The sequence below is a fragment of the Canis lupus genome, chromosome 15 (genome assembly GCF_048164855.1).
Source record: "Canis lupus baileyi chromosome 15, mCanLup2.hap1, whole genome shotgun sequence".
Taxonomy (NCBI): Eukaryota; Metazoa; Chordata; class Mammalia; order Carnivora; family Canidae; genus Canis; species Canis lupus.
The window spans coordinates 32343311-32361071 of NC_132852.1; the positions used below are offsets into that span (position 1 = coordinate 32343311).

General features: G+C 41.2%; 1 protein-coding gene across 7 annotated transcripts in view; it reads left to right on the forward strand.

Annotated features, from left to right (window-relative positions):
* Window positions 1-17761, forward strand: part of UNC5D (unc-5 netrin receptor D) — a 531156-nt gene that overhangs the window by 300745 nt on the left and 212650 nt on the right. For all 7 annotated transcript variants that reach the window (XM_072776399.1, XM_072776402.1, XM_072776397.1 and 4 more), the window contains exons 2-3: window positions 2224-2442; window positions 16000-16143. In XM_072776399.1, the coding sequence (XP_072632500.1) occupies window positions 2224-2442; window positions 16000-16143 (363 nt within the window). The remainder of the gene's footprint in view (window positions 1-2223; window positions 2443-15999; window positions 16144-17761) is intronic.

The following is a 17761-nucleotide window of genomic DNA, read 5'->3' on the forward strand; positions in this document are numbered from 1 at the left end:
TTATTCTGAATAAAGTGGCCTTACTGTTTATCTAGAATTAGTTGTTTATGATTCACCCTGCCTCATTTTAGTAGTTCCTTTGGACATTCGTGCATTGTTACTAGTTAAGCAAAAGGCATCATCCAAAATGTATGCCTGGGGCTGTTCATTCAGGCTGTCACCATAAGGTTTGGGTATTCTTTATCAAGTGACCCTTTTCTGCAGCAATGAATTACTTTGGACAGAACTCAAGCCCGTGATGGGAGTGTGAGCTGTTTGATGTCCATATAAAATCTTTTAATACCTTTGTCATTTCCTCTAATGCATGGATTTACAAAAGCCTGAGGGGACTTAGTATTTATTGAAGATGGAAATTGGCATGAGCAGTCAGTAACAAAATGAATTAATATATGATCTATTTTATGAAGTCCATTGTCAATGTAATTTAAAACATTAAAAAAAAACACAATAAACCTCTCATATACTGTCCTGAAACCCTTCTTATGCCATATGGCATATACACAATTTATTTTGAGTGACTGTATTGTACTTTTATGACATAAATTGTTTCTTCTCTTGCTCTTTAGGGCATTTGCTTTAGGATGAATTTTTGGTACTTCCAGTAACTTACACATGATCTGGCTTTTCTATTACAAATGCGTTTTAAAGCTTACAGTATCTTAAACTCTTTGCTGTGTGAGGTTTTATCCTCCCTTACGTTGATGTATTTAGTGGGAAAAAATAGTTTGGAGATTCAGACTCTTGTTTTATGTAATTCATTGCAGTGGTACAAGTGGTGCTTGTGTGTTTCCACTGACAAGGCGTGTTTTTCATAACTCACTGTCTTTCATTTCCTTCCTTACACAAAAATAGAATTATAGGCTGTTATACCTTTTATGCCCTAGTCCCTCTCTTTCTATTTGCATTGGAGAATGCCCCAAGTCTTAAAATATTACCCCCTACTACTGTGACTTATGTTTACCTTGGACGGTGCTTCCTTGACACATGTTGTGGACCTAAGTGTGAATCATAAGAGGCTCTTGTTCCAAACTATGCTGAAGGCACACAGAGAGGGGCCAGTCTACATCACAGGATGCACCATGTCACCGAGGCTTGCCCCTGCTCCTGATGAACTGGGTTGTTCATCCAGTGCCCTAGCTGGGTCCCTTTCCGCAGCTTTCTCCTGGATACTGGTTTGCTTTGCATGTGAATAACCCTTTCCAGGGCACTTGTTGATCTCCCTATGAAATTCTTGCCCTCTTTGTTCTTTCTTTGGAGTGGCCATGGAAGGCATACCTGTTGCTCCTGGGCACTTCCACCATACTGGCAATTCCCATTCAGATCTTGCTCCCCGTGACTTTGTGGTAGTTTCCCAGGACTTAAGTCCTTGCTTAGTGTGGTGAAGAGGTAGTGAAGTGAAGTCTTGGCTTCTGCCTTTCCTTTTTTATTTTGCTTCTCTCTACTCATCAACTCCCTAAATTTAGGGGAGAATCATGGCCATTTTTTTTTTATCTTTGAAGATACATAATTATAGGTCCAAAAGTAAAAAGCTCATGGCTATTTTAGTGGTTCATTTCAGTTTGTAGCCTTGAAAGAGATTCACAGTATATTGAGGGGAGGGTTGGGGCCAGAGAATATAGCCATGGTCAAGTGGAACGAATGTGCATTCCTTTTAAAATGTTCAGTAAGTTGGTGAGGTTTTGGAGAAAACTGTTGAATACCAGCCAACCTCCAGTTTCATAGGTAGAGAAGGCAGACAATTTGGAATTTTTTTCACATGTCTTAAGACTGAACATCCTCCGAAAACATTGGCATTATCCGTGCTCATTTATGGGAGAACAAAAGCTATTTCCATCATTATTTCAAAGTTTGGAGGCAGCTCGGAGGCCTTCATTGGACACCTTGAGGTAAACCACTCACCAGATGGAATTGAAGCTTCAGCTTCTCATCCACCAGATGTTGTCTCTGTTCTTTCAGCAAAGACTTGCAGACTCAGAACTGCAATTTTGAGGAAATTTCCTATTCATTATTTTCCCTTGTCTGGTGACCCTGAAGGGGTGTCCAGCTCGAGGCACCATATTATACTAGTTTAGTCCTCTAGAAGAGAATTCATGTGCACAGGCCTTCACAAGTGTGCTGTATTGATATGATGCAGTGTTTTCCAGCACAGATTCCTAAAGCCCACATCCTGACACATGTACTATTGATATAGGCAGCATGCTAATGGCCTCTTCGATTTTGCAGGAACTGACAATGGCGAAGTCCTCCCTGAGTCCATCCCCTCAGCTCCTGGGACCCTGCCTCATTTCATAGAAGAGCCAGATGATGCTTACATCATCAAGAGCAACCCCATTGCACTGAGGTGCAAAGCAAGGCCGGCCATGCAGATATTCTTCAAATGCAATGGCGAGTGGGTCCATCAAAATGAACATGTGTCTGAGGAGAGTCTGGATGAGAGTTCAGGTAAGAATGTGAAGCAATTCTTAGATCCTCACATGGTGGCTCCTTAGATCCTCATGTTGTCTCTGGCTGAGAAAAGCTATGGGGGCCACCCACCAGTGCTTTATTTGAATAAGGTCCTATTGACCTCATCCAGGAATACAAAGTGCTATTGTATATTTAAATGACTCCACAGCAACTTTGCTAGTTGACTCTAGGAGAGTAAAGGGGCATTTTTATTTCCCTCCTCTATATAACTTTAGCACCCAATTTTGTATGGAAGCTAATATTCTCACTGGAAATAAGATCTACCAGTCATTACTTTCATATTCTCAATTCTAAATATTTTGGAAGGCAAATCTTTCACCAAATACCTTTTTTTCAGCAGCATAATTTCAGTTTCTTTAAACTTTCCTCCTAGATCTTATTATTATAACATCATTCTCCATGGTTGAGGGTTTCTGAATCTTCTTTAGGTTCTTTTCATTTACTGTATGATGACAGAGCCCAAATTTGAGTGCTAAAATGAATAGTATCTCCAGTATGAAAGAATTTAGGGGCTGTCTTTATTAATTTGGCTAACTTGGCCTATGGGAATGATGAGAATAATGATCATACTGGCTAGTGTTTATTGAGCACTTACTATGTACCAGGTCTTATCTAAGTATTTGACAGACCTTTTCTCACTGTCTTTCCAACAGCCCTCTGGGATAAATCATACTGTCATTACCTTCTTATAGATAAGGAAACTGAGACTCAGAGACACTAAGTAAACTGCAAGTTTGTGCTGAATCTGAAAGCAAGATTATTTGACTTCAAACTTGCAAAATTTAAGGGTGTCTGGGTGGTTCAGTTAAGTGTTTGACTTTTGATTTCAGCTCAGGTCATGATCTCAGGCTCTTGAGTTGAGCCCCATACTCAGTGATTCCTCCTCCCTCTGCTTGTGCATGCTTGCTTACTTGCTCTCCCTAAAATAAATAATACATCTTTAAAAACTTGCGAAATTTGTAACTTGTTAAATTTTAGTGTGTAACAGAAACAGTATATGCTTTTGAACTTTGGCTCCTCAGACCACCTGAAAATTTAGCCTCACCCTAAAACCAATCTGTTCTCACTATAGATTTTTGCTCTTACTCCCCCAACTCACTCTCTAGATAACAGATTTTGAATAAGTCAGAAAGCCTGAGTATAATTAGGAGTTTCAAGTCAGCTTAATGTATTAACTCTATACCACTGCTACTCAATGCAAAAGGCCTTATATAGTGTCCGAAGAATGCGAAGACACAGTGATCTCTGGGACTTTACACCTACTGATATGGAGAAGTCCAATATACCCATAGATGTACTTATCCTATGGAGCATTAAAAAAAAAAAAAAAAAAAAAAAAAAAAAGCTTATGACCAATTAGGATTATCAGAAAAGGCATGGAAGCAATAGCATTTTTTTTTTTAAGATTTTATTTACTTTTCATAGAGACACAGAGAGAGAGAGAGAGAGGGGCAGAAGCAGGCTCCATGCAGGTAGTCCGATGTGGGACTCGATCCCACGTCTCCAAGGATCACACCCCGGGCTGCAGGCGGCACTAAACCGCTGCGCCACTGGGGCTGCCCAAGAAATAGCATTTGAAAGGAATATTGATGATTCCTTAATTCAAAGTAAGTGAGTGAATTAATTTATTAATTCTATACTAAATAGGAGAGAGAGAGAGAGAGAGAGAGAGAGAGAGAGAGAGATCTGTGGCCTGGAGGTCAACATTAGCAATGAAGGAAAGCTTAGTGGGTGGCTCAGTGGTTGACCATCTGCCTTCAGCTCAGGTTGTGATCCCAGGGTCCTGGGATCAAGCCCCGCATCAGGCCCTGCACAGGGAGCCTACTTCTCCCTCTGCTTATGTCTCTGCTTCTCTCTGTGTGTGTTTCTCATGAATAAATAAATAAAATCTTTTAAAAAGAAAGCAAGAAGTCTGATTTGGTTGAAATAGAAAATGGATGTGGAAACTGGCCAATTTAGTTCAATCAAGGGCTTAAAAGGCCTCACTTATAAGTGAGCAGTTCCTTACTTAATTTCACGAATATGGGCAGGGTGGGATTGATTATATTGACATATGGGAATGCAGTGGCTGGAGCTCTGCTTCTAAGATGGAATCTGGCACAGGTGTTTGAAATGGTAAGAAGAAACAAGAATGGATGAGTTAGGAGACTGGGATATTTCAGTTGAGTTGAAAGAAAAGTCTGGCCTCCAGAGTGGTAGCCACAGAAATAAGAACTAGATTTCTGGTGTGAGAAGCACTTTAACCAATCAGACTTATTAGCTGGTGCAATGAATGAATGAAGAAGATGGAGGAATAACAGTCTCAACAGAAGCAGAAGGGGAGGATGCTATTGATGTAAATATATTAGCAAGGAGTGAAGGCTGAGATCTTTGGACAAGCTGAATTTGAAATATTTGTGGGATATAATGAAGAGATGTAGATATGGAGCTTATAGAGTTCAGAAATAGAAGAGTCAATTTGGTCGTCATAAAGAAAGGATGAAGCCATGGAGACAAAAGAGTTGTCAAGAGAGAATGGGCAACATGAAAAGAGAATGGATCCAGAATGCTACTTCCTTGGGAGTCGGTAGGGGGAATATCACCAGCCAACAAAGAAGCATGCAGGGTGAGAGAGTATGCTCTGCTCCAAAGCAAAAAGTGAAACTTTTTCCAAAAGATCTTCAGGTGATGCTGTTTCTGCCTGGGAATCAGTAAAGAAGGCAAAGAACTAAACATATGTAAACAGTGCTAAGCATCATACAGTTCTGAACTCATCTGGGATTGCATAACTTCAAAAGGTAGAGAAACACCTGAAACCTTATCACAATTCCCTCTTGCAGTTTGGACCTGGTATAAAGAAGGGAAAAAAAAAAAAGTGCCTATTTTAGAGATGTTGTTCTGCAGACCAAAAGCGTGCTTATAATTCTGCAATTTAAATGTGAGAACTGGAAGGGACCTTAGTAATAATCTAACAGCCTTATTTTATGCAATAAAAATCTTAAATTCCAAGAGCTACAATAGTTTATGGCATAGCTATTTCTAGAACCCAGATCTCCTGGGGCACCTGGCTGGCTCAGTCAATAGAGTGTGCAGCTCTTGATCTTGGGGTTGTGAGTTTGAGCCCCACATTGGGTGTAGAGATTACTTAAAAATAAAATCTTAGAAAAATAGAACTCAGGTCTCCTGCTTTCTACTTCAGATATAGTCCGTCCAGACTATAAGCCACATTTACATACAGTTTCCTGTTCTCCTGTGTAGTCAGAATATTGACAAATTCCCTTACTGACATGAGGATGGGTTTCAGCACATGGCTTCTCATTTTCATCATGTGCCTGTATTTCTGCTTCCCAAGTGTATAATCCCATAGTTATTCCATTGGGATTTCTCTATCCCTCGGCACTTCTGCCATCTTTGTGAAGGCTAATCCTTTATTCTAGGTCATGAGTCTGGTGCTGTTAGGCAAGAATTTATACCAACTGAAAACAGACATTTCTAGGATTGCAGGTATAATGTCCTTCTTAAAGAAAGGATTTGGCATAATCAAGGCAAAGGAGGAAGACAAATCAAATCTTGGTGTCAGCAAAGTTTCTTCTTTTATGCTCCCAGGATTGAGATCTTAAATATTTCTTGCATTGAGAGAGACTGAGTCACAAACAGAGTAGCCCCATTTACCTTGGTGTGAAAACTTCAAAGGAGGTCTCTGAAATCTGGGAAAGAACAACAAAGGGAATAGCATTTGCCATGTGAGCAAAAGCCTGTAGAACAATGGGAGACTATGAAAGGCTTATATGTCTTATATTCAATTAGTCCAGCTGGAAAGGACTCAAGTTCCAGTGGCTCAGTGAGGCTCTGTGTTTTATTGTCAGATGTTTCTGGCCTAGATTTTGTCCCGTAATGAACTCAAAATAGCAGAATCCCATTGGGTAAACTCCAAATGAAAGCTAGGAAGAACATTGAAAAATGGCCAGGCATTTTTTTTTATACCACTCCTAGAAAATCCTATATCCATTCTCATCGAAGGACCTCTCGATAAGTATTGCAATCCAATTTAACACTGCACCCTCTTGTAATTTTGCAATGTTCTGTTTTGCTATTGCTTCCCCCTTTTAATTCTTCTAGCATTGCTAGGCAACTCCATGTCTTGGAGATAGCAGCGCTGATTACATTCTCTGTTTCCATGTAAAAGTTGCCCCTCTCCACTTAAAAAAAAAAAGGAAAAAGAAAAAAGACCAATAGAAGTCACAAATTTCAAAGGAACTGGAAAGAATAAGGATTCATAAATGACAAAACCTGAAGAGATTATATACCAATTTTTTGTTGAGAAAGAATTTAAATTTTAGCAGCTACCTCTTTGAAAAGAATTTAATAAGCACAACCTTTTCTTCCAAGTCATTTTGATTGAATCAATAGGGAAAAAAAAAATGTTTCGCCCTAAACAGTTTTCTTCTGTACTTAATGAAAATCACTGTCCACTGCACACTGCAATTATGTTTCCTAAGGTCTGTATTAATAGAGAAATAGTGGAAAGTGGAGCAAGATGAGTGGAGATGGTGTATGCCAAACCAATACATCAGTGCAATTAAGGTTGGAAACAAAATGGCCTTCAGTATTGAAAAATAGATGCATTACTTCCCTTGGGGTCTTCAATACTGAGCTTGAGCACAGGGCTTGACTACCTTTACAGACTTAATGGCTTTTGATTGGGTTTGCAAAGTAACTCCTGCCAGTCCAGTAGGAGCAAAGGATGCCAAGAGGCCAAAGACAGTAAGACCACATTTGAGCAGAGGTAGAGAATTGCCCATGTTTTTTTGAGAAGTTGGTAGTAACTCCTTATATATCTTTGGCCAACACAATCTCGATGTCAGCCCTCCAAGAGAATTTTGATATTATTTTTGCTTAACATTTTCTTCCTTCAAAGTACTAATGGGAAATGTATAAGACTTGGGAGTGTTTGGAGTAGACACAGAATCTTTTGTATTTTCCAAATTGGAAGCAATAAGTCTTTGCAGTTGTTAAAGGCTGCAAACTGCCTTTGGTCTTTCTGGTAATTTGGCCCCGTCATCTAAGAGTTCAAATAAGAAGAAAAAGGATTGTGTGTTTTCACGCAATTTAGCTTGGAAAACCCAGAGCTAGAGTTCTTTCCTGCAAAAGGCACAATTTATTTGACATGAGTTACTGTGTTTGCACAGACATGGCTATACCTCTTAGTAATGTACACTTTCGGTTCTGTGCACAAGCCAACGGGTCCTCTTTCATTTGTTCGGCCTCATTTCATTTGGAAATATGGGAACTCTACTTCCTGGGGTTTTTCCTCTGTTAACATCTGGTGTGGAGAGGTAATCCCAACTCGTGAATCGCGCCCCTGAGAAAACAGGCAGAGTGCTCAGTACCGGAGAAATTAAGAGATTTAATATAACAGGAAGGCACACACACGCACACACACACACAGAGGGGGAAAAAAAAACAAGAATGAGCAAAACCCATCCTTGGCAATTAAGATAAAGTAGCCTATGGGAAGCTTGAGTTATCAATAAGCTAAACCGCTTTTTTATTGTTCAATAAAAACAGGAGTTCCCTTAACAACGCTCCATGGCTCTTATCTTACTCTACCTTGGAGATATTGAACTCTAATGAGTGAAATAATGTATATTCCAATGCGTTATGGGAAAAGTTTCAACTCTGGTAAACTAATATTTTTCTTCTTAAAAAATATCATTTCAAGGCTTTCAATTGTGTGTGATTTCCTTTTTAAACAACTGGAGTCCCTCTCTGGGGATAAAAGGTTAATGGATTGTGTTGAGAAAAGGGAGAAGAGTAGAAATAAAAATGTATTAAATCTTTAAAGTTTGTATCTAAGAACTTTGCTGTGCTAGTGATGGGGATTTGAATATAGTTTCTTCCAGAAAACCATTAATTTGAAGTTACCGTCAATGACTCACAAATCACCAAGGTACATTTGGGAAACATATTTTAGTCCACATAACACAGAAATGATCAATCTCTCAGGTGTTCCATTGACAGTCTGTGGGTTTAAAACTTACTTTCAAAGAAATGTTCTTCCGTCCCACCCCAGATTTCATCTTGTTCATCAGTCTGCTACTCAGAGAGGACTGACCTATTCTTAAAAGGTTTCCAGGAAAATATTATGAATTCTTTCCATAAACTTGTGACAGAGTATGAAGACTTTGTTTCTCGTGTCCAGTTTAATCCTACCTACAAAAAATTGGAGACCATTTATACTCACTCCATCCTTAGCGGAGATAGATAGCTGCTCACCGTTTCTGTAATTTTTAATAACCCCTCCTGATAGGCACCAGCGATCTGTTGTGAACACTAAATTCTTTACCAGTGCCTTTGGACTTTTTCCATTTTTTCTATTCATACAACACTCAGAAGTATTGTTGTTTGAAGTAGGAGTTAGAGGAATCTCAAAGAAAGCTTGAAGACAGTGTGGTGATAAAGAGCATAGGTTATCAGTGTTAGACGGTACTGTTTGAAATCTGACTCTCCCTTTATAGACTGTTTCAGGTACACATGTGACCTGGCTTCTTTCTACCTCAGTTTTACCAAGTGTAAAATAGCCATGATTGTATCTGTCACTTAAAACTGCTATGAGGATTACTCATCTGAGGGCCTGGTGTAGAGCAAGTGGTCAATCAAGGTTAGCCTTCAAATGGATAAATCTAAAATTGCTTATTATTATTATTTTTAATGGAGCATGTGGCTGTTGATTACTCTTCAAAAACAAATAGAAAATTACAAACTTGTATACTTCCCAAAAGACAAAAGAGCTGATATTATTAATAGCCAAGTATGGGTCTTGCTTAGAAGAACTTGTTACTGGCTTGTGATTCTTTCCTTCAAGTTTTATGTTATTCTCCAAGCCAATGGTAGCATTGTGGGTGGTAGAAGTCATATGGTATACCCTAACCTCACAGCAGATAATTTGGGTGAGTGCAGGATGGGGAAGTCGCTGACTTGGGTGGCAAGGTTGGAAATCATGACTGTTGCCCACATAGCTGTGAATCTGATGTCTGAGTAAGTCATTCACAGGGTTCTGTCCTTTATGTAACCCTACTGTGTCTACTCCTGGCTCTTGAGTTTCCTTCTCTCCGCTATCAGACAACAATATCAAGTTAATTTGCTTTCCTCTGCCAGACACCTCTGTGCTGATTAATTCTAATCTCTGGTGTGGAGGAAATTGGAGAGCTTGAGTGTATTCTTAGTTTCTGTACTTAACACTGAACTTGTGGTGCTTCTGAGGAATACGTGGAGTGGTTATTATCTAGGGGAAACTAAAGAGTATTCATTAGGCATCGTGCACATTCAAAGGATTATTATTTTTTTTTGGTCAAAATACATTTTAATCTTGTTGCTAGGATGAAGTGGCAAAAGACATTTAGCCCTAATTAAGCATCTGCCAGTAAAATGAAATATGGCTCTACCTTTTAATTATCTACATTTAACTTACTATTTTCAATAGCATTTTGGCCTGAAGATATCCAAGGTCCCCAAAGAAATGGAGGCACACTTCTGTGAATGCTCCCCTAATATCTCAGACTTTTAAAACTTCAAATATGTGTCCAATTTGTGTTGGACATATATTTGAACCTTATTTTAGGGGGCACCTGAGTAGCTCAGCATTTGAGCATCTGCCTTTGGTTCAGGTAGTGATCCCAGGGTACTGGGATTGAGTCCCACATTGGGCTCCTCACGGAGCCTGCTTCTCCCTCTGCAGATGACTCTGCCTCTCTCTCTCTCTCTCTCTCTCATGAATAAATAAATACATCTTTGCTTTAGATGTCATTCTGACCATGTAAGGGGAAGAGGCTTCAAGTCCCTGATGGAATGGCAGCCACCCCCAGAAGCTTTTGTTGCCATGGGGAGGTGGGAAGCTATTCCCATGGGTCCTGTAGCCCTCTGCACTCCTGCCAGGGCAGTTTTCATGCCTTCTTGTTGGGGCAGGTTGAGAGGTCTCCCCTCCAACCTAAAAGCTCCTCCAAGGCAAGAATATGGATCATCTACTTTGTCACCATATCCTCAGCCCCTGGCATAGTGGTAGGCACATATGATGCACTTGGTTATTGTTTTCAAATAACATACATTGCAGATCATGTGACATCTTTGATATATTTCCTATGAGGTGGGACCTGTGTCAAGATGAGAACAGAAACAATACTAATGTGGTGTTAGGATGAAATAGGGCATTGCTAAAGGTAAAAGGCTATACACAATGGTATAATGATCAGTAATGATAATAATAATGTTATTCAAAAATGGGGGAGCTTCTCATTGTTGAAGCCTGTCTTCTAGGCTCTAGCCCCAGACTAGGAAGAGGCACATGACAAACATTCCCTTCTAGAAATGGTGGACTCCTTTCCTCCAGCAGAATGGCTTGTTTTCTGTCTTCTTAGGAGACTGTGGAGTATAGAGGGACTCAGAGCCAAATGCAGGCATCAGAGGGGACCAAAACACTGTGACAGATGATGGTTCCTTAGAGAAGGCTCTTGAATATGAGATGGTGCTTTTCAGGAAAAGTTTGATTTTCCTCTTTTTCTCTTTCAAAGAATTGAGGAAGGTCCTTTGCTACTCGTAAAGCTATGTTGGAAATAGTTCTTTGGAACTTTGTCTTTGGAAAGCAATATCCTCATTCTCTTGGTTAATCCCCAATCTTGGAACATTCCAGTGTGGAACATGAAACACGGGGTTGGTCAAACACTGAGCTAAACTGGGCTGGGAAAGGGGCACTGAGCCTTGGATGACAAAACAGTTCACCAAAACCTAGTTTGCTGGTGTCTGACTTCTGTGTGGTTTGGGGATAGGAATGATGTCTCCAAGGGAGAAAGACGGATCCTTAACCTGCCATCTTGAATCTAGTTATCCAGTCTAGTAAGCCAAGCATCTGGCCACAAAGAACCTCCAAATGATTGAAGGACAGGAGGCTGTGAGGGGTGGCAAGCATGGGAGAGCTGTGTCAAATCCCTCCCCAAGTGCCCATCAGCAGGTATATCTGAGAGCAGGTTGGCAACAGTGACCACGGCAGGATGCTGCCGATGGGCTTTGCAGAAGTGTGATAATGAGCAGTAGATAAAAAATGTGGGACAGCTGTTAGGCACTGGGCTACAGTTGGCATGGTGCTGAATGTTCTATTCTTTATTTCCTACAGAACAAGTTAAGACTACGGCTAGAGCCCTTTTATTAAAAGTTGGCCAGGAATAAATGATTTTCCTCCTTTTTCTCTCAACATTTCTTCCCCGCTGTCTTTTGTATTTCTCTTCTTGGAACACTAAAGCATCTACCTTCAATTAGTTGGAAAACTCTGTAACTTTTAGTCTCCCAACAGGATTAGACCTGCTAAGAGTAACTAGTGTTTTCTATCTGATAAATAAGGGGATTACAGCAATAACTGCTGTCAGCATTTTTCTCATTTAAACAAATAAAGCTGACAAATGATGAAGTTCTGTGCTGCTCTGTTATGTTTAGTACATGCAGAGCAATTATTCATCTGCTGGCAACATTAGTCTCCATACAACTCAACCATCCAACAGCGCCGAAAGCTTATTAGCATATCAGTCCCATAGTCATAGTTTTATATCTTGTAAGCCTCTAGTCCATCACAAAGGCTGGTGGTTATAATTTACACACTAATTTACAGGGCTGGACTCTTCCCATGCTTATTAGTTCACGAGTTACTGGGTACAGTGCGACCCTTACTTAAGAGAGTCATCTCCTGTTTGCTAGGATTTGTGCTCCTCAGTAGCATTTCCTGTGAACAGGTTCCCTGGAGAGATGTGGAAGTGGATAGCCATCTTGTTGGCACTGTTGGATGAACCTCAGTGGAGGGGAGTGGGTGGAGATTTCCTTAAATAGAGCTGCTCCTCGTGGGTGTTTGGCACGCATGCACTTAATATATGTGTATGTGGTGTATATATCAGTAGGCAGAGTTATAAGGGGGACTTTGGAGAGAATATACCATTTAAATATTTTGTATTCAATGGAATTATTTCTTGTTATGGTAGAGATAAGTAAAATAGGTACAAGGTATTCATGGTTTTCCAAGAGTTCTCCTAGAGAGAATGTGTGACAAGACTGAAGACTTGTGGATAGAAGAAGGCCTAATACAAACAGATAGTGATTTTGAGGGAGTGGGGGGGGGGTGATGTCTCTTGTGGCCTTTCAAAGAAGCCTGCCATCCTGATGCTACCTGCAGGAAAAACTCACTGTGCTTAGAAATAGTGGGTTTCCACTATTCATTTGGCTTCTCCAGTCCCCTGGGAAAGCCTCTGTGAAAGACGTGTAACTGAGTCATCCTAGCATTGAAATTGTGACTTCAACATCGTGCTATCATCTGCAGTTTGTCTAGAGGAGGGGGTAAGATCAGTTAGGACCTTCATGGTGACTGTCCATGGTCCACAGTTAACGCTTCCCAAAACAAACACGCAGCTGCCTATGTGCCCACAAGTTTAGTTTCTGTATTTGATGCTCTGACGTCGTGGGCTCTTGCTGACACTGCTGTCCTGCCAGAGGGCTGGCTAATTCACAGAGAAAGGGAATCTGTCTGTGAGAGTGCCTTTCATATGCAGATCAATCAATCCAGAGCCTATCCGCCTAGCCACTTATTTTATTAAGCTCTTAGACTCCAGGGCAATATTTTCCTATCCTCACCTCAGGACCGAGTACCTGACAACTAGGGACAGCCATTATGTCCCACTGAAATGATTCAAACCAGTCCATTCTAAACCTGTTTACCCTGCCTCTTCCCGAGGAAACCACAGTAAAGGCTCTTGCCCTCATTTTCCTGTGCCCCTCTGCCTCCTAGCATCCCCCAGGTAGCCCTGCATTGGGTGCTGTGCCTGTTGTTTCTAGGGATTTCTGAGCTTAAATCTTCTTTCTGGACAATTGTTTCCATTTGTTTTGTGTGGTCTTACCATACCTCAGTAAAACAAACCCTGGGTGCCCTTAAAAAACCATGGTGCCTAGATGAAATCATAGCAAGTTTTGATGTTTGGATATGGAAACTTCCTGTTTAATAAGCATCCAAATAGTCCTGAACCATTTTGAGGTGATGTTTGTCTTCATTTCCAACCTAGAGGAAGCTGATAATGTAGATGTTCTAGTAAGATGGAGAAAGAATAGAATGGAATAGCCCTCCCCCAGCTTGAACATATTTCTAGATTTTAAAAAACGTATTTATTGGAAAAAGAGCATGTGAGCACAAGCAGGAGGAAGGCATACAGACAAGACAAGCAGACCTCTCAAGCTTATAATTGAATGCTTCTCTGAGAGACCCCTGATTCCTAAATAGTGGGCATATTTCTGTCTCAGTAGGTCCCTTCACCCTGTGACAGAGGATGCATTGATTTGGGGTTCTCTCTCTTCCCTTCCACTATTCAAAGTAAGTCATCATTTGCCTCAAATCAAAGAGAAAACTATAACAAAAGCCCCCTGCTCTGCAGCCCAGTTCCTTATTTTTGCTTATTTCAACATATTTTCGAATCCCCAGCATGCGTGGCTATACTCCCCATCCCCCGTCTGCTTTTGTCCTAACCATTCTGTTTTGTTTGATTGCTTAATTTTTATTCTCCTGTCTCTTTGACCTGCCAACCCCACCTCCTCCTCACCCCTGTCTTCCCACTCACACTTTATATTTCCTTAAGTGCAAAGATGAAAACACCACACCGCCATCCATAAAAACCCCTCTCAGGCTTCTTTTCTGTTCAGTGTAGGACACAGCTTTTGGGACTCTTACATCTCTTCCAGGGAAGCAAAGTGTTCTTTCCTTCCACAAACAGGGAAACGTAGGTTAACAGCTGTCATCAAAGTGATTTTCTGTATGTGGTCCCTCCTAAAAATTGAGAAAGTGTGACTCAAGTCCCACATCGGGATCCCTGCATGGAGCCTGCTTCTCCCTTTGCCTATGTCTCTGCCTCTCTCTCTCTATGTCTCTCATGAATAAATAAATAAAATCTTAAAAAAAAAAAACCTCTCTCATCACATACTATCGATAACATGTTAAGGATTGGTTAGGAGGGACTTGACCAATCCTGCACCTCTGTTCTTTTCATCCTATCAGCACCCAAGACAGAATCACATTCCACCCTCTCCATCAAAAGCCCCAGGGCTCTTTTGATTACACTGATGGCTCTATCCCATGAATTCCTTTTGAATTTGAAGACAAACGCATAATTATGCATTTAATTTTTCTTTAAATGTCCCCTGTGATAGGCTTATTTCCATAATTAAGTATAAGCACCTAAAATACAGAGACAGAATTTTAATTTTCGAGAGGGACCTGTACGTGGGGCTGGTTTTGCTCTAAGACCCCAGATCTTCCATTATCAGACTGTGTAACTGTGGACAGGTGAATTAGTCTCTCCGAGACAGTGCTTTGGTCTGCGTGGTGGGGATGCAATAGTTTCTACTGCATCAGTGTGTTGAGAAAATGTAGTGAGTGAGTAGGCTAAAGGCTGATCATGATGCTCGGTACGTAAGGGGAATTCAATAGGCATGGCCTCTTTTTCTCCTCCTCTGCCTAGCTCAGAGCAAGGCTCAGCCCAGAACAAGGCCCAGCCCAGAGCAAGGCCCAGCCTCAGCATGTTTGGTGGACAGAGAGAGCAGGCTGACTGTCAGAGCTGCTGTCTGGCTCATGATGGTTGAACTGATAGGGCTACTGAGGAGTGTTCTCTTTTATCCTTGGCACCCTGTGCAAGGTGACTATTCTTCCCAAGGAAAGGAAGGCTGATAGTCCTTGGTCAAAGGTTTGGAAGAAACTCACACTCCCCTGTAAGAAATAACATATTTTCTAACTATTAAGAGGATGCAAAGTAATTAATAATAATAATAATAATAATAATAATAATAAACTACACTAAGAGGTGGCTCTCTTAGTTTTATCTTCTTTTGAAGATGTAGCCTTAGCTCCTGTAAGAGCCTCTCCTTTCTCTCCTCCCACACGGCCACTGCTATGGGGCCTTCCTGGGCTCTCTTGTCAGGGGTTTGAGACTTACGTAGTTCAACATGTCTGCACTGCATTTGTTGTCTGAGGCTCCTGAAGCCGAAACTTGGTCCTTCCTTGGTTTCCCTGCCTGTTCACACATGCTCCCTGTTTCCTCTTTCTCCTAAGCCACACTGCTAGACCCTTTGCCCACTCTCAAACCCAGGGACACGGCCATTTAGAGCCACCTGGCATAACATCTCTGGAGTCCATGTATTGAGACCTCCTTAGCGTCTAGAATCCTAGAAGTTAATTGTGATCCTACATTCCTCATAGGTTTTACACCAAGAAAGACTAAGAAAAAGCACTAATCAAGGTACTCTGAAAATTCTGATATTTTATTGGAGCCACATTTGGTTGGTAATACTTGACACTCATTCTTTCCAGCCTACTCAGCTGTTGGAATTTAATTAGCAGCAATGTATTATTGTCAGAGTAATTAAAACCTTGCCTTGATTAAAAACCGAATTGTTTAATTAACAAGAAAAGGTTTGGCTATCCTTAACTTTCTGTTTGAAAAATACAGCGGCCTCAGTGGATTTGCTCTGTCTCCCCATCAGGCTTGAAGGTCCGGGAGGTGTTTATCAACGTTACCAGGCAGCAGGTGGAGGACTTCCACGGGCCAGAGGACTACTGGTGCCAGTGTGTGGCATGGAGCCACCTGGGGACCTCCAAAAGCAGGAAGGCCTCCGTGCGCATAGCTTGTGAGTACATTCTGGGTTGTGGGTCTTGTCCGGTGGGATCACGGGCCAGAGATCAGTGGAGTTGAAGGGGGGCTCTAGATGTGCCAGGTGCTTCTGCAGAATAGAGATTAGAGGACATCGAGCACTATCACAACTATCTCTATCTCTACTAAATTTACTCTTTTAGAGTTGTATTTTGAATGTGCGATAATTTCCTCTGGAGTACAATCAGCAAATCAGTTAGGCTAAGAGATTCTGCAGATTGTCAGAGTGCAGGTGTCTCAACAATGCCCAGAAAATCGGTTCCTGAGAGAAAGAAACCCATGTAAGTGGGTTCTGCTGTTCGTTATCAATGACCAAGTTCAAGGGGCATTGTTGGAAAAAGGTGAGCAGTGATGGTTTACTGCACTTTCCAGCAAATCTGCAAAAATAAGACATTAAAGATTAAGGGATTTTTATAGCCTACTACTAAACCTCTTGCTTCTGAATCTTAAAACATGGAAATGGGTTTTAAAACTGCATGTGTTTGACCCGCATGGAACTCCAAAGAAGCAAAAAAAGGAAGGAAAAAAAAAAGACACTTGGGGGGAAAAAAAGAAGCAGGAAATTGCTTTTCAGGAGAGTCCAAGATGTCTTCATCATATTTCAGCATCAGTGCTTTTATCATCTCAAACATATTTAGAAGTACAGAAACTTCCTTTCTCCTTTCTTAAAATGTCTTCATTCCCCTACCCCCATTATCCCATCCCAATGGGTCCCCATAAAACCTCCTTGGTGAGCCCAGGGGTGTAAAAGCTCCTCCAGAAAGAAATTGAGAGAAGGAGGGCAGAGTTGGTTATTGTTGTTTTATTCAAATGCTGCCTTTTGAGAGTGCCATAAAGAATACAGGGCAAGGGGGATTTATTTGAGGACTCAAGGAATTCATAGCAGATGTCGATGGTTTAGGGATTGAGAATAGGAATGAATTGCTATTTGCAGAGACATTTATGTTTCTTGGGAAATGAAATCTTCTTCTCAAAATATGCGTTTCACCTTCACTATACTGGCAATTTGGGAGGCCCTTTCCTGGATGTGGACTGGGCCCTAGTAGGCCAAGGAGAAGAGGTCATTTTGTCAGCTGTGCTTTTCATATGAGAGCCATTGTAAACTGTTTCCCCGTAGTTATTTAGTTGATTTTAGCCAACAAATACTTTATGACTCTAAAGTAGCAGGTCCGCTGAGAGAGGGAGCATGTTGGATTCTACTCTTCCTTAACACAGCCAGTTCTGTGACTCCACATCACTTTTCCCGTTCCTTGCCTTCCTCCGTGTCTCTGAGGCCCATGTGGCCTCTTCTGTAATTTACTATAAATAGCATCTCACTGATCTGTCACCTCCTGTCTCTCTCACCTCCATACTTGTCCCCTTAATTTCTGATAGTCACCTGCTTGCTGGAAAGCTCCAGGGGTTTTCCCCTGGCTCACAGAGTTTGGCAAAGAATGGCTCCAACCCACCTTTGTTCATTTTCCATAACCTTTGATCATGTACACTAGATGTTTCCAAGCACTTGGCATATCACCCTCACTCCTCACTCTCACTCTCACTCTCACTCTCACTCTCACTCTCACTCTCACTCTCACTCCCCTGATGTAGGCCTTGGC